Below are 25,663 nucleotides of genomic sequence, written 5' to 3'. Positions count from 1 at the left end.
TACTGTTGTCTCTCTACATACTACTCTCTACTGCTGTCTCTCTACATACTACTCTCTACTGCTGTCTCTCTACATACTACTCTCTACTGTTGTCTCTCTACATACTACTCTCTACTGCTGTCTCTCTACATACTACTCTCTACTGCTGTCTCTCTACATGCTACTCTCTACTGCTGTCTCTCTACATACTACTCTCTACTGCTGTCTCTCTACATACTACTCTCTACTGATGTCTCTCTGCATACTACTCTCTACTGCTGTCTCTCTACATACTAGTTTACTCTCTACTGTTGTGTCTCTACATACTACTCTCTACTGCTGTCTCTCTACATACTACTCTCTACTGCTGTCTCTCTACATACTACTCTCTACTGCTGTCTCTCTACATACTACTGTACTCTCTACTGTTGTCTCTCTACATACTACTCTCTACTGCTGTCTCTCTACATACTACTGTACTCTCTACTGCTGTCTCTTTACATACTACTGTACTCTCTACTGTTGTCTGTAATACGTACTTTGAACTGCGTGGTGTGAGAGAGCTGAATGCGATATATGATCTCAACGCTAGATGGGAGAAATTCCCACACACTGGACCTTTAAAGTAACTTTTCCCGCTTCGGTCCCCCTACAGGTTGGAAGCAGAATTGTCCATTACATTACATTATCCAGTTCATTCGAACTACAGGTCCACTACCCTATCTGGCAAACTTGCATAATGTTATCTAATGGACAATTCCACTTCCAACCTGTAGGGGGACCAAAGGTGGAAAAGTGCTCTAGGGTTATTTTAACGTTTTAAATGCATTAGAGCAGGGGCGTCAAACGCATTTTCACTTAGGGCCACACAGGAAAAGAGAGTCACAGCAAGGGACAGATGTGTGTTGTTTATTGACATGCATACTTCGAAAAAAGTAAAATATCTTTGACTGTACACTGCATGTCGCCGTCGTCATTATTGTTGCATTTTCTGACTTTTTGTGGCTTTCTACGACGTTTTTGTGATTATTTTTGTTAATTAATTTGTTGTTTTTGCAACATTTTGTTGCTTTTGTCTCCCAATTCTATTCGACAAGCCCTGAAAAGTCACCAAAGAGTTCCTTAGCCATCAAAAAGTTTTAGCAAATCAAGCAAGATGATAATTTCATTTTTTACATGTTTCACAGCATGAATATGTCATTTCTCTGGTTCTGGGGGAATTTCTGAGTCTCAAAGTCTGCAAATTTGCCAATTTTCCTCTGAGTGTCACGTAATAACGGTCTGAAAATAGTTTCCTGACTGTTTGGTTTGGCGAACAAAAAGGGGGACAAAATTTATTGGGAACTTACATTGAAAAGCGGGCCGAATCAAAGGCAGGTCTTGAGTTTGACACGTGTGCATTAGAGGAAGTCAAGAAGGTAAACTATTTTTGTGCAAAAACCTTGTTTTGGATAAAAGTTTAACTCTGTGTTTTTGTTCGTGCAGGATGTTAAGCTGGGTGGTCAAAGTCGTTCCCAAGCCGCCGGAGCCTCCGCCCAAAACGCTTGAAGATCCGAAAGATGTTAAACCAGCGGCTGCCCCGACTCCGGCCGCGCAACATCCTCCTGTAAGCCATTAGTTTATGTTTCTGTCATTTTTTAGTTTGTGTTTTATAGCCAATTGTAAAACCTGTATGTCTAGTTTTCCGTAAACTCATTGTATTTTTGCAACCCTGTCTTCTAAAGAAATTTAAATTACTAAACTGCGTTTTGAAATTACGTTTGGAGGGAAACTATGAAAATTATGTTAGTTTCAACCAGTTTCCGTTAATCATGATTTTCTGTAGCCTGGAAGTCTAGATGCCCCCTAGCGGAAAAACAAAACTCTAGTCAGGCCAATCACATCGTGTATAGAGTCAGTGGGCGGGGCTTAACATAATGACGGCAGAGCATAGACAGTATATATAAAATGGACCACCAGATCCCGTGTCTCTGGACGGAGACCAGTGGAGGATATCAGAAGTCTCTTTCCCGGTGCTGGCTGAGTGTTACTGAGCAGCCTCCAACTGAGCTTGAAGACGTAGATGTGACGTGAGCAACGTGTCTGAAAGTGTGAAGTCTTCTGGTAGCTGTGAGAGAGAAATCTCAATCATTCCCAATCTTACAGAGACGGAGAGTGTAGGTATACGTAAGGAGATAACATAGACACAGGCTAATTACTGATCACTAACATGCTAGTTAACATTAGTAATTAAACCTAAACAGATAATGGAAGTCCAAACTGCCTGTGAGCTTCTCCTGTACTATACGGTAATTCCTCTACTGTGTGACAGTAAGTCTCGTGGTTATGACCCAATCGTTAGCCTATTGTTATAAAAGCGTTCTGCTACGGAGCCATAACGTGAGCTACGAGGTAATGGAGCCTTTTATACATTGTCGTGTTTCTTTCTAAGCTTTTCTTTGAGAAAAGAACCATGAATGGCACTGAGGTCATTCTTAAAAAAGGAAGATGTGTTGGGAGTTTAGAGTTTAATCTATCAACTAACGTTGCTCTGGTTGGTTGGAGCTCTATCCTATCGCGTGCAGAGAGAATATGAAAGTCAACCGTTTATCCCGCCCCTCAGATTGAGCCCTGACCAATGGGGAGGTCTGGCTTGTCAGGCTAGATTTTCTGCCCAATGATGCTAAAAACAATGTGCCTACCACAGCTTTAAGTTATGTACGTGAGATACGATTAGTCCAAAACAAAAGGGATCTACGACAAAAAGCATGTGCCTTGAAACGTAACTGAGAATGTAGTTCAGGTACTTTTTCAATACTAGCACTGGGGGAGGCTAATGTCAAAAATATAAAACAGTTTGTTTGTATGTTTTTATTTACAACCCCTTTCATGTTAAACTAATTCCTGGATCTGGATATTTTGACATTTCTGTCTCTTATATGATGTGTTTGTGCGTGCGTGCGTGCTTGCGTGTGCGTGTGCGTGTGCGTGTGAGTGTGTGTATGTATGTACATATGCACAGTATATAGGTGTGTATGTGTGTATGTATGTATATATGTACAGTATATAGGTGTGTATGTGTGTATGTATGTATATATGTACAGTATATAGGTGTGTATGTGTGTATGTATGTATATATGTACAGTATATAGGTGTGAATGCATGTATGTATGTAAGTATCTATATATGTGTAATATATGTGTGAGTGAATGTATCTATGTATGTATGTATGTATGTATGTAAGTATGATGTAGCCTATATAATTATGTAAAAATTGAATTATAAAAAATCCTACACATAGTAAGTGTCTTAAGTAACTGTATTTAAGATGGCATCTATTTTGTGTTTTTAACAGGAGAAGAAAGTGACATTTCAGGATGAGAGCAAATCCAAGGGTAAGATCGCTCACCCAGTGAACATCATGGTTCAGTTTGGTTCTCTTCTTCACATTAAACATGAACCATAATTCATGTTTTATCCACAGCTCCAAAGGCTGACAAACCCAAACAGGAAGTGCAGGCAGCAGAGGAGACTGGGTGAGTTACACTGACACCCACAACGACAGTTATCACTAGTGGGTTCATGAATAGTCTCGCATTACCAGACCTTCTTCCACAGCGCTGCGGAAGAAGATCTGGCTAGTCCACACGGGGTCAGCCCAATGGTACCACAGCCCAGTGTTCCCACATTTCTAAGATTTTTCTTAAAATTAGGCCCTATGTTCGGGTTAGGGTTACATTCCGACTGTAGAGTAAATCCAGACAGCTAGCTAGACTGTCTGTCTGTCTGTCTGTCTGTCTGTCTGTCTGTCTGACTGCTCCTCAGATCTCTGCAGGGTAAATCCAGACAGCTAGCTAGACTATCTGTCCAATCTGAGTTTTCTGTTGCACAACTATTTTGCAGCGGCTCTGTGCAATCCTGGACGGGAGAAAAACATGCTCTGGTTATTTGACATTTCTTTAAACCAATCACAATCCATCGTGGGCGGGGCTAAGCTCTGGACGGAGCCACGGTGCCTCTGCTAAATAGTCTCAGGAAGGAACTTGTTTTGGTGGAACATGTGTACGTTCAAAAGTAGTTTTAGTCGTGCAGCAGACTCAGATTGGACAGATAGTCTAGCTAGCTGTCTGGATTTACCCTGCAGAGATTTGAGGAGCAGTTAGACAGACAGACAGACAGACAGACAGATAGTCTAGCTAGCTGTCTGGATTTACCCTGCAGAGATCTGAGGAGCAGTTAGACAGACAGACAGACAGACAGACAGACAGATAGTCTAGCTAGCTGTCTGGATTTACCCTGCAGAGATCTGAGGAGCAGTTAACCATAGTCCTCACAAATCCACCGGAGGTTAGAACCCCAACACAGAGACAGAGGAAGGAAGAAGGACATCTGGTGGAACTTGTGTAGTTTTTGGTTAAATTTGTGATTTTCACGTTCCTCAGCCCAGCGCCTGGCTCTCAGCCCGGTGTGTTGACGTGGATCAGCGGTGCTCTGCCTCAACCGGCGGTCTCACCGAAGCTGAGCCGAGAAGACTCCACCACCAAGGTGAGGCTCAGGTACTGACCCGGGCTCAGATACTGACCCGGGTCTCAGGTACTGACCCAGGGTCAGGTACTGACCCGGGCTCAGATACTGACCCGGGTCTCAGGTACTGACCCAGGTCTCAGGTACTGACCCGGGCTCAGGTACTGACCCGGGCTCCGGTACTGACCCGGGGTCCGGTACTGACCCGGGCTCAGGTACTGACCCGGGCTCAGGTTTCTACTTACTGTACGTCCTGATAATGTTTTCCATGTCTTCTCGTTTCCTGCATCACGTCTGCTCTCAGGACGAAAATGCCACAAGGTAAACACACTGTTTGTGTGTGTGTGTGTGTGTGTGTGTGTGTGTGTGTGTGTGTGTGTGTGTGTGTCTCTGTGTGTGTGTGTGTGTGTGTGTGTTTTTCTCTGTGTGTGTGTGTGTGTGTGTGTGTTTCTCTGTGTCTGTGTGTGTGTGTGTGTGTGTGTGTGTGTGTGTAAGTGTGTGTTTGTTTCTCTGTGTGTTTGTGTATGTGCTTGTGTGTGTGTGTGTGTGTGTGTGTGTGTGTGTTTCTCTCTGTGTTTGTGCTTGTGTGTGTGTGTGTGTGTGTGTGTGTGTGTGTGTGTGTGTGTGTGTGTGTGTGTGTGTGTGTGTGTGTGTGTGTGTGTGTGTTTGTTTTAGGACTTCAATCATTTTAAACACATCTTAAAATGTTCCTACCTCCATGTTACTTCTCTAATGCTCATTGAAATACTTTTTCTTTCAACACCCCATATATAATTTGCTATATATGAAATCTCAAAAATATGAGATACTTAATAATAATTGGAAGTTGGAAACAACAAAAATGATAACCCATCTATAATGAATTTCCATTTTCCCCTCTAAGCCCTGTGAACAGTTTTTAATGTTTCATCAGGCAAATCAAGACTGCTGCTCTAGTTCGGGACAACTGCCTAGATTCAGGACAGAAAATAGGGTCCAGGTTGTAAAACTGAGACAAAAACCAAGCCGAGCTGTGGACTTGAGACTTGCTTTGATTGAGGTCTGGAAGAAGTTACCGGATTCACGAGGCGAGCACTTAGAGGCTCAGAAGGAGCTTCTCCCTTCAGGCCACGAGGATGCTAAAAGAGGACACGGACTAAAACCTTTATTAACCTATCAACCCTAACCCTAACACGCCGAAACACTGAGCTGCTTTTAAAACCTATCAGCAGGCAGAATGCCAAATACTGAGCTGCTTTATCCACCTATCAACACACTGTGTGCCAAATAATAAGCTGCTTTACAAGCATATTGACAAACAGAATGCCAAATACTGAGTTGCTTTAAAAAAAAGCTGTCAGAGGGCAGAATGCCAAATAGTGAGCAGCTTTATTAACTGTGGATACAAACAAAAGAAAAATCCTAAAAGTTACTGTACCTACTTTAAAGGATAACTCCAGTATTTCTCAACCTGGACCCTATTTCCTATGTTGTTGTGTCTAAGTGACTGACGGGAAAATTGTTTTTTAAATTAGTCTAGTATTAAGTGAGATACAGGCTCCAATGTAACCACTAAAAGTTCTGTTTTTCCTGCTGACAGACTCAGATTATTATTCTAAGTGTCTGACAACATTATGGGATGGATCCCTACAGAGATAGACCTTTTAGTTAAAGAGTAAGATCCTTTTAGTTTAACATGAAACAGCCCCGAAATCACCATCACCAAACTCCACCAGACTCCATGTAAATAATCAGGACTTTTAGCGTGTATAGAGCCAGCATATCCACCAGACTCCATGTAAATAATCAGGACTTTTAGCGTGTATAGAGCCAGCATATCTCCACCAGACTCCATGTAAATAATCAGGACTTTTAGCGTGTATAGAGCCAGCATATCTCCACCAGACTCCATGTAAATAATCAGGACTTTTAGCGTGTATAGAGCCAGCATATCTCCACATGTAAATGGGTGAATTAAGGGTTTAGTTCAATCAAACCAGAGTGGTGATTGTTGGAACAGTGGAAAGATGAACCAAGACGGCTTTTGGTAGTTTTATTTAGTTTCTGTCCATTTTGAATGAAGTGTGTTTTACGATGATAAAAGTCCTGATTATTTACATGGAGTCTGGTGGAGTTTGATGATGGTGATTTTGGGGCTGTTTCATGTTAAACTAAAAGGATCTAACTCTTTAACTAAAAGGTCCCAAGCCCGGCCCGCATCCGACAGGCATTAAGATATTTACGTCCGAGCCCAGCCCAAGCCCTGTGGAAAGCTTTTAACTGTAGGAAGGTGTTAGGATAATTTCATTATCAAGAATAGACAGTCCACATACAGATCACAATCCTAATACAGAGTTTGATGTCGCCAATTGTTTATCTGGTCAGTTTAAATGTTGCCTCCCTTATCTGGTTGTTCTGTCCTCAGGCTCCAGACAAGATAGCCAATGGCTCAATGTTATCTTGTGGGAGAGCAAATGCAAATCATAGTTTTTCTAACAGAAGGCATTTGGAAATGTCAACAGATGAGCGCATCAGTGCACACGGGGCAACAAGTGCACGTTAACACACAAGAGGGCCAATCATATTGCGTCGGGTACAGTAGTTCCTGCCCGAGGAGCTCTGCAGAGTCTTTAGTGTTTAGCAGCTACCTGACATCAACCGTTCTGTTCATCTGTTGTTTTTTTGTGTTTTTTTAACCACAGAAAAGGGATGATGGCTTGGATCACCCATGGTTTGGAGAAAGTTGTTCCCCAGCCGGAGCTGAACAAGAAAGAAACAGCTGAGCTGCCCATCGAGGTACAGTTCCTCTAAAACTCCCTGATTAACACGTTGTATCTCTGTACAAGAACCGAAACGACAACAATGATAAAATGGCTTTTTCAGAGTTTTACTGGTTAGGTGTTCAGCATAAGTTTCCACCCGGTAACAAGTGATCCACCGTCGTGATACACAAAACCCTGGATTGAGCCTGAAGTTACATCGTTAACGCCAAATATCTCGCAGTACAGGCCTCCGGTGAAAAGTTTGTAATGCAGCCTTTCTGTTATCATGATGTCCAGATCAGCCCGTTATTATTTCCTCTTTCAGAGAAACAGACAACATTATAAACTCAGTCGAGCTAATGATAGATGTGTAAAATCCTTTAATGTGAATCTAAGAAATCCCCCACGCTACTGGTAATGTAACCTTGTGTGTTTGTTTCTCCTCAGGAGCACCAACCAGCAGCTGCAAAAGGTGAGAACACGTCTGAATATTCCTGCAGACGGAGCCGAGACTCGAGCTGCCATTCGTTCATTCAACCTTTATTTACACTCAGGAGATCATTGAGGGGCGGCCATCATTTACAACGTTATCGAATCAAAGACAAAAAATAAAAAGACAACAAAAGAGAGCAACACAGAAAGCATCATCATAATACAAATAGAAAGACAAAACTTTCAGAATTGGAAAACCACTAAGGTCTATATAAAAGACACTTCAGATACAGTATTAGGGGACCACTACGGTCTATATAATCAGACATCAGACACAGTATTAGGGGACCACTAAGGTCTATATAAAAGAGACTTCAGATACAGTATTAGGGGACCACTAAGGTCTATATAAAAGAGACTTCAGATACAGTATTAGGGGACCACTAAGGTCTATATAAAAGAGACTTCAGATACAGTATTAAAGGACCACTAAGGCCTATATAAAAGCTTCCAAAAAGCAGTATGTCATGGGACCTTTAAGGAAGTGCTGTAATTTGTTCCAGGAGTCAGGGGCACTAAAGGTAAAAGCAGCTTCTGAGTGAGTTGTGGAACATGAAGTAAAAGCCAGTCAGCAGAGCGAGTCTGATAATGTTTCTCTGAGTGATAGAGAAGTTCTGTAATGTAGTTTTCTAATAAGAGCCTTATAGATAAAGAGATACCAATATTAGTCTCTGGTTTCTTTCAGCTGCAGAGCCTCAGATCACCACGGTGGAGGTGGCATCAGATCAAGAGGACCAAACCGACAACAGACCACTGCCACCCAGGTGTGTGTGTGTGTGTGTGTGTGTGTGTGTGTGTGTGTGTGTGTGTGTGTGTGTGTGTGTGTGTGTGAGACATTGGTTCTGCAAGTTCAACCAAGTTAAATTTTGGTGCTTTCTAATAGCACAGAGAATGACATGTCGTGCCATGACTACTCCTCCCTCATGCGAATGTGCATTTTCCTAGGATGGCAAAGGATCGTCCCACTCTACTCGGCCTCTGATTGGCTTCTAATTGTAGCCTTTGTTTGTTGAGTTGGTTAGATTTAGGCATGAGGAGAGATATTGGTTAGGGTTAGGGTTAGGGTTTGGGTAAAAATGTCCAGTGTAAGCCAATCAGAGGCAGAGTAAATACACCTTCACCTCCCTCACCCTCCCTTTCCAAGCATCTAGGAGAACCTACGGTTATGGCACCGAACTGCGATACTTTTAGAAACCAACCGAATAATGTTTGCAGGAAAAACTGCGTTATGCACAGAGATTGGCTCGCGTGTGTTGTTGTATTTTGAAAGATTTGACTACAGTGTACATCACATAAGGGGAAAAGAGCTGAAAAAAAAGATTTGTATGATATATACCATTTGTAGGGTACCACGTTGTAATATATTTATTTTGTCAAAATGTATTTTATAAAATTAGTATGGATAAAAGTATCGTTCAGGAACCATGATCGAAGTCATGGTATTGGTACCGGTATGAAAGTCTTTGAAAGATACCCAACCCTAACTATGGTGGCCTTCAGGTACAACACGTTCTCACTTCAAAAAGTCAACGCTTGGTCAGAGGCCTTTGGTTTTAGCAGAGCAGGTCTACGGAGAGCCATTTCTCTCCCTATTTAGCCTCATTGTTCCGAATTTGGTTGCAGTTCCACCAAAGAGCAAAGTGAATGGGAGTCTATGGAGCTAGACGGCTAAATGTGTCTCTTTCGCTTGATTGCCGTTGACAAATCTGAGATTTGATTGTAGTTTTTGCAAGTTCAACATCGATTATAGGTCGAAAGTATCTAATTCCTTTCGATTTCGTACAGGTTGAGTCGTTGTTGCCCATAACACGCTATCATTCTGCTAGGGTTAGGGTTAGCTACAAGAATGGGACACGAACCCCAATCTCCTTGTTGAAAGTCCTGTGGTTTAGAGTCACATTAAAGCATGGATTATGTTGTAGTTGTTGCAGAGCTTTCACTGTAGCCTACGTACAGTAAGTTCCCTGATGTTTATACTTGTGCGCTGGTGTGTCTGTAAACTGTAACCATAAAACAACTTTTAGAGCCTGAAGTAAAGACTTTGTCTTGTCCAACCAAATCTTACAGCACCGCAGTCAATCGCCTGCCCTGTACTGTGCGTCTCACACAGACACTAAAGGGTGATTTTTGCGACAGTATTTGACAACAAGAGGCCCTGACCAAGCGTTGGAGGAGTTGGGAGTGAGAAGAGGTTGTCAGGTAACGTAAAATCTTGAAAGGCCCTTCTCCAGAGACGGTGTTTGATTTGTCAGTTCTGGGCTACTGTAGAAATATAGCTCCATAGAAGATGAAGTGCTCCCTTTGTAGATATGAAAAGCACAAAAATTCTTGGTTTTTAGGTTATTCTACACTTAGGAAAACATAATTATGAATATATTATTCCATTTCTGCCAAAAGATCCCGCCCTAAAATCTACACACTTTTAATAACTTTTTCACCCGTCAAATTATGAAAGGCCAACACGGTCTCATAGCAGTTCATGAAAGTCCTGTGTTGTTTGACCCATCTACCCCCCCTCCCCAAACCAACCTCCCTACACAGATTGGCTTTTCATACAACTCGCTACCGTAGTCGTGCTGTGACCACGAAAGATGCTTCCCATTGAAATACATTAGTTTAAATAACGTGCTGACCACCACTAAAAAATGTCATAAACGTGTCCGTGTACACGAATCAATAGATTCAATTAAGTGACCATTTCACAAACTGCCGTGAGTCTGGGTTGGAAAGGCTGATGTTCTAGACCAATCTGCAAGCTCATGTTTCATTTGTTTTGGCAGATTAATTTGCGAATTAGTCTAGCAATGCCAGGCTTGATATTCAGTGTGTTCAAACTCAAACAAAGAAGATGATTATTAGAGAGTTTCCTTGAGATGTTTATTCCTATCTATCTATCAGGGAGGAAAAAACTTTCAAACAGTATTTAGACATTGTGGGACACAAAGTGTCTCCATGTTTACAGATCAGCTTGGTGAGAATAAATTAGCACTGTCATGATGATTTAATTTAAAAGAACTGCAGCTGAATAAGCCAAAATATCAGTAAACGTTCAGTGCATCTGAAATACTGGTCGAAGAAACCAACAAACATATTTCAGACCTGTAAATATCCAACGTGATATCATGACTTTGCATAAACATACACGCCACTTTCCTAAAGCCAAGTGGCGTGTTATCTGTATGCATTTTGAGCTATCCGCGTGTATGTCTACGCTGTATAGCCTACATCGGACGGCAGCCTGCAATGTCACAGCGTAAACATACACGCCACTTTCTAAAGCCACGTGGCCCAACCATTTTAGGTCCGGGCCCGCCCATTTTGACCCAAGCCTAGAGGGAGTAGTGAGTGATTTTCATTATAGCAGTTCATCCAATAAGCAGCCAGAGGAAAGCTTTGAGTGAAAGCTTCTCAGCCAATCAGCGACTACACTCTACCCCACGTGTGGACTATTAAGCCCCGCCCACAGGCTGCATCTTCACCAGCAAGTGATTCAATGAAATGAATGACGTTTGCGCGCAAGCTTTTCAAGCGAGCTCAATGAGACAGACAGACTGTAGCGATTAGCTAATATGAAACGCAAAGCAGCTTGTTTTCATGTAAATTCAGCAGGAAACGCTCCGAGGAGCAGGAGGAGGAAACTCCTGCCATTTTAAGTAACGCGGTTACAAGTGACGAGTTACCATCCTGCTCTGCCGCCCTCTCCCCATCAAGTCCTCCCATAGCCACCCCCTCACAACAGCAAGGCAAGTAGGCTAACATTAACGTTATTAGTGTCTGGCTGCCTGTATGCAGGCTTATATGCTTATTATGCATATTGGCTTATTTTAACTGGCCACCTCTAGTTTTCTGGAGGCCTACCTACAATCAAAATCCTGGCGCCGCTAGTGACGTGGCGTGTCGCGAGGCTATGTGTTATCGCAAGGCTATTGTTTAGGAACGTCACACGCGGGTTGGGTTTAGGAAAAGAACAAACGTGGAAAGGAAACGTCACACGCGGGACACAAAGTAATGTGCGGGACCTGATCCTCGGTCTCCTGGGTGAAAGTCCTGTGTTTGACCCATCCTCCTCCCCGAACAACCTCCCTACGCAGATTTTTGCCCTTCCATACTACTCACTACGGCAGGGGTGTCAAGCTCAATTTCGCTAAGGGCCACACTAGAAAACGAGAATCACATCAAGAGCCAGACGTGTAGAGTTTATTGACGTGCTTTTATTTAATTGAAAAAGTAAAATATCTTTGACTTAATGATTGCATGTCTCATATAGTATTCTCACTTACAGTTTGGCCCACATAAAGCCCTGAAAAAGTGAGAAAAAAAGTTCCAAAGCCATCCTAGAATTTACCAAATCAAGCAAAAACAATGATTACATTTTCGAAGTAGGCTACCACATAGCTGACTCACAACAAGCTCTTTCACAGCCGGAATATGCAAACTCTCTGGTTCTGTAGGAATTTCTGAGTCTCAAATTTGACAAATTCTGCTTTGAGTGTCACACTAAAAAGTGAGTATGCGTCTTGATACATGCGTCATACATACGCCACTTCATGAGATCAGTCTGAAATATCGACTCTTCTCCTTTCAAAGAAGGAAGCTTGTTGAGCAGGAAGCAGCGGGTTAATAATGTCAGCTCAACAACAAGCTTGTTGAGTGGATAAAAACTAATCTAATTTGTTAATTGTGAGCTGGAAACCTGGAGACATTTTCCTCTAACAAACCAGAGAGTGTTTTTAGAAACAGCTGACGATGACTGTATCTACTGTCCTGAATCGTGTACTGTATGGACATCAGATGCTTTCCATATTTCTTCTTTTATTTAGAGACTCTGGTGGACATTTGTTTCTTTTAAATACAGACTACTGTTACGAATATATAAGTGATGGCAAAAAGAAGCTTCGTGAATGATGTATTCCAAGTAAAAGCTGAGTTACTTCCTCTATAGGCCTATCAGAACTTTCAGTTAACAGTCTCTTTCTCCATATGGATTTAGATTATCAGCCATAATGTCTAAACCATCCCATAATGTCTAAACCATCCTATAATGTCTAAACCATCCGAGGTAGACTGACCCCAAGCTACGTGGTTGTGAAACGTAAGTTTCTGCTCCTGTAGAAGCCAGAAGTCTGAATGAAATCAACCTTGTTTTAAGAAAAACATGTTTTATCCATGATCTTATGGAGACAAATTACACTACCCACAATCCTAAGCGTAACAACAACGTCTCTGACTGGTCCAACTCGCTGTTACCATAGAAATATTTACCGTACCCGCGAACGGCTAGAGCGAGCTTCTACCATTGAAGTCTCTGATAGTTTCTGTACACAGTCTCATACCTTTTGCCTTTTTCAAAAGATTTTTTACTTTGAGAGTGTGTTTGTGTGTCTGAGTTCACTTACATTCCAAACCACATGGTCGTAGGTGACTTCAGGCAGGTAGCAGAGAGACTTGGTCCAACAGTATCTATCGGGCCACACCATTGTAAAGAGCTAACTGGAACCGTATCCCCACAATTGTTGCGTGACATAGGCCTCTAGTCATCCAATGATTTCTGAGAGGAACAGAGGAAGACAGAATTATGGTTCCACTGGGGATTGAAGCTAGGACCTTCTGCATGTATAACAGACGTGATAACCTGATCTGTGCATTAATGTGATTTTGAACTATTGAAAAAACTAATGGACGTAGCTTCCATGTCTGAAAAGTAAAGCCATTGTTAAAGTGGTTGCAAAAAGGAGTCCGATGACAGAGAGGGAACTTGTTTTTGGGTGTAGGGAAACCCTGCCATTTAATCTGTGTAGGGTTGTTGTCAAGATGATTGATACCTCTTTGTTTGTTAGTGCTTGATTGTCGTTAAAACAAGCAATCTTTGGAGAGACCCAAGGCCAAGTCTGACAACCATCATTGGCATTCTCACATGTGGCCAAATCTGAGTGTTTGTTTAGTTTTGACCAATAGCGACTGTCGATACCACAGCCAGGAACACCATCTAAAGACCCTACAGAGGTTAGATAGCTGGGTTTCTTTACCGTTCAGTCAGAACTAAAGAAGTCTTCTAGATGAGAGAAAAAACGTTTTTGGAGCACCTTTAATCAAGTCCAGTTGCCGGAAATGATAGATAGGATTTATTTGGTTGCTGTTCAATCCTTTTTGATTTGGTTACTTTTTTGGTTCCGAATCCCATTCAAGCAAAGATTATAATACAGAAACTTATAACACAGAGGTTCTATAGTGTAGTGGTCATCACATCTGCTTTACACGCAGAAGGTCCTGGGTTCAATCCCCAGTGGAACCAGAATACTGTCTTGTTACCACCTAGCAAACATCAGTTTCCTTCCTTACATTTCCTAAGCTGATAAGCTTCCTCGTGTGTCAGTCTGTCCCAGTGAGGAACCACGGGAGAGATGTGAGGATATCCAGTAGAACCAGTTCTTTTTAATGTTGCCATTGAGTAAACTAAAACTGTGCTCAAAGAGGTATATATATATGTACATAACAGTGGTTCCATAGTGTAGTGGTCATCACGTCTGCTTTACACGCAGAAGGTCCTGGGTTCAATCCCCAGTGGAACCAGCATTATCATTACCAGCATTATCCTTGAAAACATCAGGTGTGAGGTCAACAAGTAGTGCTTTAAAGTTGAAGGTCATACAAAGACGTTTCATCCCTCATCTGAAAGACTACTTCAGATCTGTAAGGAAGGAAACCCAGCTATCTAACCTTTGTAGGGTCTTTAGATTGTGTTCCTGGCTGTGGTATCGAAAGTCACTACTGGTCAAAACTAAACAAACATTCAAATTTGGCCACATGTGAGATTGCCAATGATGGTCGTTCACACTTAGCCTTGGGTGTCTCCAACAACATCTGTTGTAACAATGGTCGAGCACTAACAAACAAAGAGGTATCAATCATATAGACCTTTTTCACGGCAGACATGTTGACATGTCATAGTAGGAAAAGCACAGGTGTATTCAAAACCATTATTGATGGCTGCATTCCACTTAGGAGAGGTCCTGGTATTGTTCATGCTGACTCACTGAAATATCTTACTGGGACACTTGATGGAATTGAGCCATCATTAAGGTTTTCAATGTCAGATGTGCTTTTCCTACTATGACAAGTCAACATGTCTGCTGTGAAAAAGGTCCATTGACAACGACCCCACACAGGTTAAATAGCAGAGTTTCCTAAACACCCAAAAACTAAGTTCTCTCTTATGTAATCGGACTCCCTTTTGTCCCTTCCCTTCAGTGGAGTGGCCCTTTAAGGCACTTTCGCATTGGTTGCACTTTTCAGACCTGGAAAGTCTTTTTCTATGGTTCAGAATCACATTCATACACCGTTTATATTAATGCTTCTCACAACACAGAGGTTCTATACCTATACCTTTAGGAACCAACCGAATAATGTTTGCAGGAAAAACTCTGCGTTATGCACAGAGATTGGCTCGCATTTGTTGTTGTATTTTGAAAGATTTGACTACAGTGTACATCACATAAGGGGAAAGGAGCTGAAAAAAAAGATTTGTATGATATATACCATTTGTAGGGTACCACATTTATTTTTGTCAAAATGTATTTTATAAAATTAGTATGGATAAAAGTATCGTTCAGGAACCGCGATCGAAGTCATGGTATTGGTACCGGTATGAAAGTCTTTGAAAGATACCCAACCCTAACTACGGTGGCCTTCAGGTACACTACAACGTTCTCACTTAAAAAAGCCAACGATTGGTCAGGGGCCTTTGGTTTTAGCAGAGCAGGTCTACGGAGAGCCATTTCTCTCCCTATTTAGCCCCCATGTATTTTCTTAGCCTCCCCTTTCGATTGCAAGATTCAAATTACTAGACAAAAAATGATATCCTGAGAAAAGTGGATTTTGAGGGATATAGCTCCATAGACCTCCATTCATTCTGCACTGGCCCGTGATCGTCCCCTATATGGAACCAGAGTGGAACTGCAACCAGTTCAGCAGCTGGAAGTATCCCAAGAGTGGAACTTTTTCCCTTACTAGAAATTCTTTGGTTTTAGTTACTACAGGGGGCTTTTAAGTAATTCCAATATTATCCCATCCACGGCAATACTTGACGTTTTGGGTACCCCCTTTGGTGTCATTCTTCAACTTGCAGTGTAAAAGCACATAGTTTTGGTAAGGAAAAGAATGTGGGTGGGGTTTAAAAATGTACATTTAAGTGACACACCGGAACAGAACGGGACACAAACCCCAATCTCCTTGTTGAAAGTCCTGTGGTTTAGAGTCACATTAAAGCACAGATTATGTTGCAGATGTTGAAAACAAGGGTTTCATGGTGTAGTGGTCATCATGTCTGCTTGCTCCTGGGATTAATCAATCCCTAGTGGGACCACAATTCTTTCTTTCCACCATGGTGAAAGTGAGCTAAATACATTTTTCTATAGAGAAAAAGTCCTGGACTAAGTCCTTAAGTTGCATCCACGTTTCCTTCAGTTGATTCCCTTCCTCGCGCGTCAGTCCATCCCACCGAGTAAGCATGTGAGAGAGAAAACGAGGAAATGTATTTTTAGAGGGATGAGACATCCTTTCCTCTGAAGTGTCAGCTGAATTCCTCAGCTTTATAAGCGGAGTTAGTAACGGCTTTCAGCTGCACACCTTCCAGAAAGGCTGCTCCTGTAATCCTCGTAGCTCCTCATGAAAACCCTTCTCGATCCTCGTTCCTCAGAGCAGGAATAAGAGCATTGAGACAGCCTTCATGTTGCGGACCAGAAGGACTTCTGGTTCAAGTGAGGAGCAATGACATATGAAATAAGAGACCTGGGATTCACCCCAAGGGATTAATCTCCAGTAGAACCAGTTCTCTTTAATGTTGCCGTTGTGTAAACAAAAACTGTGCTCATGACCACATGTATGTCTTGATTAGATCAGCAATACTCAGAGGTTCCATAGTGTCTGCTTCACATGCAGCACGTCCTTGGTTCAATCCCTCGTGGAACCAGACCTTGGTCTTATGGCCTGAAGTGTAAACATCAGCTGTGAAGTCATCAAAAGAGATTGAACCACAATCAAATAAATCCTAGCTATTTTGTATTTAAAAGTTCACAGTTATCCAGGGAAAGATTAAACTCTAATCTATACTGTTTAAAGGTGCTCCAAAGACATTTCGTCTCTCATCTGAAAGACTTATTCGGTTCTGACTGAACGGTAGAGAAACCCAGCTATCTAACCTCTGTGGGGTCATTGGATGGAGCTCCTGGCTGTGGTAACGATAGTCGCTGTGGTCAAAACTAAACAAACTTTCACATTTGGCCTTGTGAGAAGTGCCAACGATGGTAGCTCAGACTCGGCCTTGGGTGTCTCCAACAACACCCAAGCACAAATGAACAAAGAGTTATCGATCAACGACCACACTCAGGTTGAATAGCGGGGTTTCTCTACACCCAAAAACAAGTTCTCTTGCAACCAATGGAGTCACCCCTGGCTGGAAATGCAATTTAATCGCACTTTCGCATTGGTTTCACTTTGCAGACCTGTCAACTCTGTCCATTTTATTGTTCTATGGTTCAGAATCACATAAATGCCCCACTTAAATTACAGGCTCTGTAACACAGAGGTTCCATAGTGTAGTAGTCATCACGTCTGCTTTACACGCAGAAGGTCCTGGGTTCAATCCCCAGTGGAACCAGCCTTTAGTCTTATGAACTGAAATCTGTCACGTTGTTGCTTAAGTGGAGTACAGTGGATATATTGTCTCAAAGTACCACAAATTAGACAGAAATGTATAATTTGCCATGTTGCACGTGCATGTTTTTAGTCAGTAATGTATAAGCCAAATCCATGAGTTATATTTTAACATATGTGTGTGTTTGTGTGCCTGACAGGATGATCGAGTGGATTAAACATGGTCTGGAGAACATGGTTCCTCAGCCGGAGAGTCATGTTCGCTCAAAGACAGAAATCAACAAGAAGACTGAAGCTCCTGCTTCAACTAAAGGTCAGCCTCCAATCATCCTTATTCAACTCATAGTGATGTCATGGTGTGAGAGATTTCATATTGCTAACCTGAGAGTCTCCTGTTTCCTTAAACAGCAGAAGCTCCGCCACCAAAACCTGCTCCAGCCACAAAACCTTCTGCTGACACTGAGAAGTGAGTAAGATCTTTGGCAGTAGTTTGATGAACATCATGCACTGTAAAAACTATAATTTAGAGTGGCACATATTAAAACGTTTTTAACTAAATATGCTCTATGTTCCCACAGCCCTATGTTCCCACAGCCCTATGGTCCCACAGCTCTATGTTCCCACAGCCCTATGGTCCCACAGCCCTATGTTCCCACAGCCCAATGGTCCCACAGCCCTATGTTCCCACAGCCCTATGTTCCCACAGCTCTATGTTCCCACAGCCCTATGTTCCCACAGCCCTATGTTCCCACAGCATTATGTTCCCACAGCCCAATGGTCCCACAGCCCAATGGTCCCACAGCCCTATGTTCCCACAGCCCTATGTTCCCACAGCCCTATGGTCCCACAGCCCAATGGTCCAACAGCCCCATGTTCCCACAGCCCAATGGAAATGTGGGAACATATGGCCTAACTTTGAAAACAAAAAAAAGTGGGAACATAGGGCTGTGGGAACATAGGCACGCTCCCGGTAATCACACACAATAAAGCTTAAAACTGGAGACACAGCAGCAAGTGGTCATACTGGACATAGTCACCATTGTTAAAACACTCTTTTCTTTTCTTTTTGTCCCACAGGGTTTCTAATGAAGCAGAGCAGCAGCCAAAGTAAGTGAAAACATGTCTATCCAACGTTACCCCATCTGCCTGCAATTTGATTTCCCCAGAGCTTGGTCTGCTAATAGCCAGACTAGTCATGACAAGTTGACATTAATCAAAGTGGCATTACCAGAAGTTGTCTTGGTCATGACAAGTTGACATTAATCAAAGTGGCATTACCAGAAGTTGTCTTGGTCATGACAAGTTGACATTAAATTAGTTTGGGATGTTTTTGTAATGACAACTTCACATTAAATTTCTTTGGAGTGTCCTTATTAAGACAACTTGACATTAAACAGGATGACATTATGTCAAGTTGTCATTACAAAGACATTTTCTTTTATTTCTCAAAAAAATGATTTGCGCTGGTCAGGGGGTACTTTGTGAATTGAAACAAAATTCAATTCACACATTATTGAAAAAAACATATTATATACCTAAAATGTGTACTTTAATAGAGTACTTGAGTAGACTTATGGTGCTTTTCCATTACATGGTACCAACTCGCCTCGCCTCGACTCGCTGTGCGTCCATTTTCCATTGCAGATTTTAGTATCGCCTCAGCGTGGCTGGTCGTCATAGCGACTGCCGTGGGCGTGGCTTAGTAGCTTGCGTTTCCCATTGACATATCCCCGCATATCCCCGACGCATTTCCTGGTTCTCCGTCTCCGTAAACAACATGATATCAAAGAGATAGTTAACGTTTACTGCTCCAGATTTCCCACCGTGGTCACATATATATGACTCTAGAATCGCTACTCGCTGCTGAGATAATCGCCGTCACTCTCTCACTTCTCCCTCGCTCACTAGCTCCCCACACACACACATACGGCGACTCGACACACACACATCACACATGCACACACCAGCGCACCAGTATAACCATCAAGCCACTTGTATGCTACGGAGCCTCCGGCAGCAAAAAAACACCGCTGGCTAAACTATTTAAAAATGGCGTCTCTCACTAGCAATGCAGTGATCAGTGACGCTTCTTTCCGACCAATCAGCAGCCTGCAGGGTTTCACGTCACCTTCTCGGCTCGCCTCAGCTCGCTTGGAATCTCGACTGAGCAGGTACTAAAAAAAGTACCTGTTAGCAGGTACCAGGTACTTTTTTTTGTAATGGAAAACCAAAAAAGGCGAGTAGAGTCGAGGCGAGTAGGTACCATGTAATGGAAAAGCGCCATTAGTTACATTCCACCTTCATTCCTGGTTATGTATTAGCTTAGACAGTGTAATGCCTGATATACTTATGTGTTTGAGGATCTAAGTTCAGGATGAATGTTTTGGGACACAGAAAGTGTTTGACGTGATCTAACCCCTCGGTGTTGTGTTGACAGTATTATGGGCTGGATGGTCAGTGAGATCGGACGCATGTTGCCCCAGCCTGCACAGAAACAGGTGAGTCGCTGTAGTAATGGTTCAATTCAGTATTATTTACAGTGTCAAATCACACAACAGGAGTTCTCTCAGGAGACTTTACGAATAGAGTAGGTCTAGACCACACTCTTTCATTTACAGAGACAAATGAGCAAGCATTTGGTACGTCAGAGGCGAGGAAATACTTCCTTTTTAACAGGCAGAAACCTCGGACAGACCCAGGCTCTGGGTGGGCGGTCATCTGCCACACTGATACAGATATACAGCAGTACAGATATACAGATATACAGAGACACAGGTATACGGAGACACAGATATACAGAGACACAAGTATACGGAGACTCAGATATACAGAGACACAGGTATACGGAGACACAGATATACAGAGACACAGGCCAAGGGAACTTTATCAGGATGCATAGTATCCTGGATCCATGAAATAACTAAATAATTAAAAATAAAAACCTGCCTGCCTATATGGGAATATACTTATGCCCCATGTATTTTAAGGAAAACCATTTATTTATTTATGATACATTATTCATTCATAAAGAAAATTGGTGTCCTTAAAGGTTGGATTCTTCCTATTTTTTTTAATTAAGGCATCAATATCAATATCCAAAAGATGATTTTTTTATTCCTGTTTTTAGTCAACTTTAGCATGGGTTCCTAAACTCATGAACCCCACTGTAGATATATACAGATATATGGAGACAGATACTGTATACAGAGACACAGAGACACAGATATATGGAGAAAGATTTACAGATATAGAGATATATAGATATACAGAGACAGATATACAGATATATGGAGACAGATATACAGAGACATATATACAGATATATGGAGACAGATATACAGATATAGAGATATACAGATACACAGTTACACAGATATATAGATATCTCTCATATGTATAAATCAAAATAAGAAAAGCCGACCATCGCTGAATATGTCTTTATAATATCTGTTCTCCTCATGCAGGAGCCCGGCAGTGACGAGGTGCAGAACAGTAAGTACAACCTTTCCACAGCTCACACTAACGCATGAACTTTTGACTCTGCGGAGATGGGAATCAACATCCCGTTGCTCTGGAGGTATTTTAGGGGGCTTTCACACCTGGTCCGGACTTTTGGACTTTTCAGTTTGATCCAAATCCAAAATTATGATGTGAAACCTCCCCTGGACCAAAGAGCTGAAAATTGGTCCGACAAGAGGTAGTCTCGGTCAGGATCAAACTGAACCACAGTCCGGTTCAAGTGTGAATGCATTATTTGGATGGTTCGGACTTTCGGAACAAATACAGGAAGCTCTGGCAGGCTGTCATCGTATTATAAGAGAAGCCTTGCTCCTTTAAGGAACAGCTCAGAGCTTAGTGTGTAGTCTACGTGATACGCAGGTATACGCAGTATACTCACTAAGAAAGCTCCAGGATTTCCATATCCCCACTTAAAAATGCGCAATGACACACAACAACATACATACCATTATATTTTTGACATATTTTGAATTGTCAAGTGTTTTTTTTGTTTTTTATAGGCTAAATAAAGGTATTTCAGCTGTGAATTGATGCATGAAAATGTATCAAAATGCATGAAATTCAGTCTTTGATGCTCAAAATTTCCCTGTGGGAGGACACCCAGATCAGGACGTAGTTTTGTCACATATAGTTCTTTAGTGTGCTTGCATAACTGCAGTGTGAAACCAAAACTTACCAGATCAAATGTAGACAATGGAACAAAAACATGACCCTTCGTCCGGACTTTCAGGTGGTAAAGCCTCCTAATTCTACTTTGATTGGCAACTGACTTTTGTATATATAACGATAATTTTTCCAGATTCTTTTTCGGTTTTTGGATCTTAGAAATGTAGCTTTTTAGTTTTACTCTCCATGTGCATTGATGAGTTGATTGGTTGGTTGGTTGGTTGGTTGATGGGTTTTGATTGGCAGGGGATGGTGTCAGTGATGAGGCGGACTCTAACCGGGCTGCTCTTCTCCTTTCGTTTCAGGGGGGGAAAAGGGCGGCAAGAGCCCCTTAAAATAAAAGGAGAAGGATGAGCAGGACAGAGTCGCTCACACTGACACTGACACCAGCAGACAGACAGACAGACAGACAGGCAGACAGGCAGGCAGGCAGGCAGACAGACAGAAAAAGTTTGCTCCACAAAACAGCAGTGCTTTCAGTTTTTTAAATTAATAACCTTATTTTACCAAACATTTTTGAAAAAAACAACGAAATAACATGGAATGAAATCAGATTTGTTTTCTATAAGATGTCTGTTTTGCACATATTTAAACATGTGTAGATCAGGAAGATGGTGGTTTGAGATTACATACATTTGCATATAAAGAACATACATTTTGTGATTCCTAAATCTATTTATGTCTCTGTTTGTCACAAATTAAATTATGCCAGTACGTCTTTATTGGGCAGCCCTGTTTAATAATCCCTGCTTCAGTTTAGTAGCTACATGACAGACTGAAATATTGTAACTTAATTTAAGCAGTGATGCTTCTGCCGTTGGTGCTACTTCAAACTGGAAACCCACATAAACCATTAGTGACGACAAAGATAACCTTAGTTTTGTTTTAGAGGCTTTTGCTGATGATAAAAAGGCAGCTAACTGACTGCAGATGTCGCAACTTTGCTGTATGTTCATGAAAATAAAGAAATTGGAATAAAATAAGAGCTTTGTTGAGTGTTTCTGTTGGGGAACCTGAACGTGTAGGGAAAAGAAATCAACCAACCAACCAACCAATCAATGAGTCTATCAAACAATACTTGAATGTCCAAACATGTTACGTGCACGGAGTCGTAATGCATTCACTTGAAAAGCAATTTCTTTTAATTATTTTACGGTCCTCTTGACCACATGTAACAAAAGAGAGCAAATTAAATTAGCATTGGCAGTGACAGCAAGCAATCTCACTCATCTTACAACCGTGAAGCATGCCATATCGACTCAACTGATCCCGCAATGTACAACAGATCAGAACGGGCTTTCCACCTGAACATCCGCAAAGTCCTGAGGTGCCTGCGCAAAGTCGACAAACTGATAACAATTCCATCTGTAGAATCTCCCAATGTCTCAAACCCGAACCAAACTAAAACCGGATTAAACCAAACAGAAGGGACATATGTACTTCCAATGACATCAAACACTTAAAGGTATAGTGGAGGATTTTCCCAAATTTTAGAAAAGAACCGCCCTCTGTACTTTTTGAAAAAATGCACATGCGCAGCACTCTGCCTGCTCCCGAGAGGGAACGCCTATTAAACGTGTGCACGAGAGTGCACTGTTTACAAGTTGCTGTCGGCATGGCTCATACAAGCCTACTTTCCAAAAGAAGATTTGTACTTTTTCACAAATTGAGATGTTTACCGTGTGTGCGCGGTGCGTGACTTGTGCCAGGGCTAGCATCGCTAATCATAGCTTACATCAACTTTTACTAGCAGTGATTTTAAATGCATTTCTCCAAATAGCCAAACTTTACCTGTGGAGTAGAAACTTCACGACTGAGGCATCAGTGGGAAGTCCAACCTGTGCTTTTAGCACACGCCAGCGTGTGAACTATATTCTCCCAAAAGCTTCAATGCTTCAATGAATGGCTGAAACCGTAGCTCAAGCTCACCACACATATACACCTGAAAGCTAGGGACGAGCACGTATGACGGCCTTACGTAAACCTATATCACCAGAATGATTGACAACCAGGAGGACCAATAGTCTTGATAATCCACCCGGAAAAAGACAATCCTCCACTATACCTTTAAGTAGGCTCAACAGATTCTCACTCCCTTAAAATCTCATAAAATACGGACGCTTGGTCAGGTGACCTTTGTCGTTGTTATTGACGCTAAAAGTCTCCTTTAGCTTCATTTAACGCGCTAAACATGCTTGGTCGGGATTATTGGGGTCCCTTTTGACGCAGTTATGTTTAGAAAAAGGTTGTGGGTGGGGTTATAGTTGGGTTTAGTAAAAGGTCATGGGTGGGCTTACAGATGGGTTTAGTAAAAGGTCATGGGTGGGCTTATAGTTGGGTTTAGTAAAAGGTTATGGGTGGGCTTATAGTTGGGTTTAGTAACAGGTCATGGGTGGGCTTACAGATGGGTTTAGTAAAAGGTCATGGGTGGGCTTACAGATGGGTTTAGTAAAAGGTCATGGGTGGGCTTACAGATGGGTTTAGTAAAAGGTCATGGGTGGGCTTATAGTTGGGTTTAGTAAAAGGTCATGGGTGGGCTTACAGATGGGTTTAGTAAAAGGTCATGGGTGGGGTTATAGTTGGGTTTAGTAAAAGGTCATGGGTGGGCTTATAGTTAGGTTTAGTAAAAGGTCATGGGTGGGCTTATAGTTGGGTTTAGGAAAAGAAGAAAGCGACTTTACACGTGGGACGAGATCCCCAGTCTCCTGAGTGAAAGTCCTGTGTAGTTTGACCCATATTCCCCCCCAACCAACCTCGTTAAGCGGAATTTCGGCCTTTCATACTACTCACTACCGTAGTTGCTCTTAGTGCTACGTCATCTTCAAACCCCGTGTAGCTGCTGCTCTCCCCAGTACGTTCTACAAACACACTGAAGGGGGATTTTTATCATTGCTTCAGACACTGGCAGCCATTGTCCAAACGTCCGTATTTTACGAGTTCGGAGTGAGAACGGGTTCGTAGGCTAGCCTTTTTAATAAATTTTTAACGAGATGGTAAACTCGTAAAAACAGGGCTTTTTTAAAGTGCGTTACACTTCTGTAAATGTGTATTCGGTATGTGTTCGCTGAGTGCATCAGATTTTCCGCTGTGTGTTTGTAATAATGATTTCACCAATTTTAATTCGTCTTTTTAGATTCAAAACAGATTAATTCATGATTTTGTTTGACATTAAAAGCTGTATGAGCCCTGTCAGTTGGGAGTCAGTGCCCATTTACTCCAGAATATCACAAATGTATAACCTCCAGAGGTTGATGTGTACACACACACACACATACAGTACATACAGATAATCCTCAGCCCTGCTTTTTCCGCCATGTGCCGTTCAGTCAGAATCGTCCAGCAGAAGACGGACCTGGTGCTGGAGGACGTCGGACCTGACGAGGACAAAGACGTTAAGCAGAAGGAGGTGAAAGAAGAGTCACAGGACAAAGAGAATCTGGTGAGTTTGACTCGACTGATTCTGTCCGAACCTGGAGGACATTTGTATCCCTTTCAGAAAAGCAGTGACCATTGAACGTTGATCTCCAGTAGAAGAACTAATCCTGTTTAAACTAACACGCCCAAACCTCATATCTCATCAACATCCTGGTATACTGGACATAAACAAGAGGCAGCGTGAGACTCCACCCACTGCTGGTAGTTACCATGTTAACGTTGGTAGCTTTAAGTCTCAGAGAACGAGATGCCGTGACCGATACGACCCAATCAGGATGGAGAAACGTTGGAGTCAGTGTCGGTGTTGCCAAAGGTCTTCGTTTTTGGCCATTGAGACTGAAACACAACCCCGGAGATTACCAACCAAAATGGGTCAGAAGTGCTTCCAAATGTCTCCAGTTTAGGGGCTCGGAAACGCCAGAGCAGGGGGAACGAGAGGGTGGAACACCAGAGCAGGGGGAATGAGAGGGTGGAACACCAGAGCAGGGGGAATGAGAAGGGCAAACGCCAGAGCAGGGGGAATGAGAGAGGGAAACACCAGAGCAGGGGGAAGGAGAGGGGGAAACGCCAGAGCAGGGGGAATGAGAGGAGGAAATGCCAAAGCAGGGGGAATGAGAGGAGGAAACGCCAGAGCAGGGGGAATGAGAGGAGGAAATGCCAGAGCAGGGGGAATGAGA

The 25,663-nt window shown here is 42.3% G+C and overlaps 1 protein-coding gene and 3 non-coding genes across 4 annotated transcripts; all 4 read left to right on the top strand.

The window, feature by feature from the left end:
- The first annotated feature begins 4,430 nt into the window (after positions 1 to 4,430).
- On the top strand, positions 4,431 to 20,896 carry LOC114557079 (cyclic nucleotide-gated cation channel beta-1). Its single transcript, XM_028580397.1, has 9 exons — positions 4,431 to 4,503; positions 7,164 to 7,257; positions 7,671 to 7,695; positions 8,401 to 8,479; positions 17,567 to 17,679; positions 17,775 to 17,832; positions 18,444 to 18,473; positions 19,804 to 19,864; positions 20,831 to 20,896. The coding sequence occupies exons 2-9, from the start codon at positions 7,171 to 7,173 to the stop codon at positions 20,894 to 20,896; spliced, it is 519 nt and encodes a 172-aa protein (XP_028436198.1). The 5' UTR covers positions 4,431 to 4,503; positions 7,164 to 7,170.
- Positions 13,935 to 14,007, top strand: trnav-uac (transfer RNA valine (anticodon UAC)). The gene has a single exon. It is a non-coding gene; the product is annotated as a tRNA-Val (tRNA).
- trnav-uac (transfer RNA valine (anticodon UAC)) lies at positions 14,213 to 14,285 on the top strand. The gene has a single exon. It is a non-coding gene; the product is annotated as a tRNA-Val (tRNA).
- On the top strand, positions 17,298 to 17,370 carry trnav-uac (transfer RNA valine (anticodon UAC)). Its single transcript has one exon. It is a non-coding gene; the product is annotated as a tRNA-Val (tRNA).
- Positions 20,897 to 25,663: the final 4,767 nt, after the last annotated feature.

Source organism: Perca flavescens, chromosome 1 (genome assembly GCF_004354835.1).
Source record: "Perca flavescens isolate YP-PL-M2 chromosome 1, PFLA_1.0, whole genome shotgun sequence".
Lineage (NCBI taxonomy): Eukaryota > Metazoa > Chordata > Actinopteri > Perciformes > Percidae > Perca > Perca flavescens.
The sequence above is the reverse complement of the archived record's forward strand: the minus strand, read 5'-3'. Positions and strand labels throughout refer to the sequence as shown.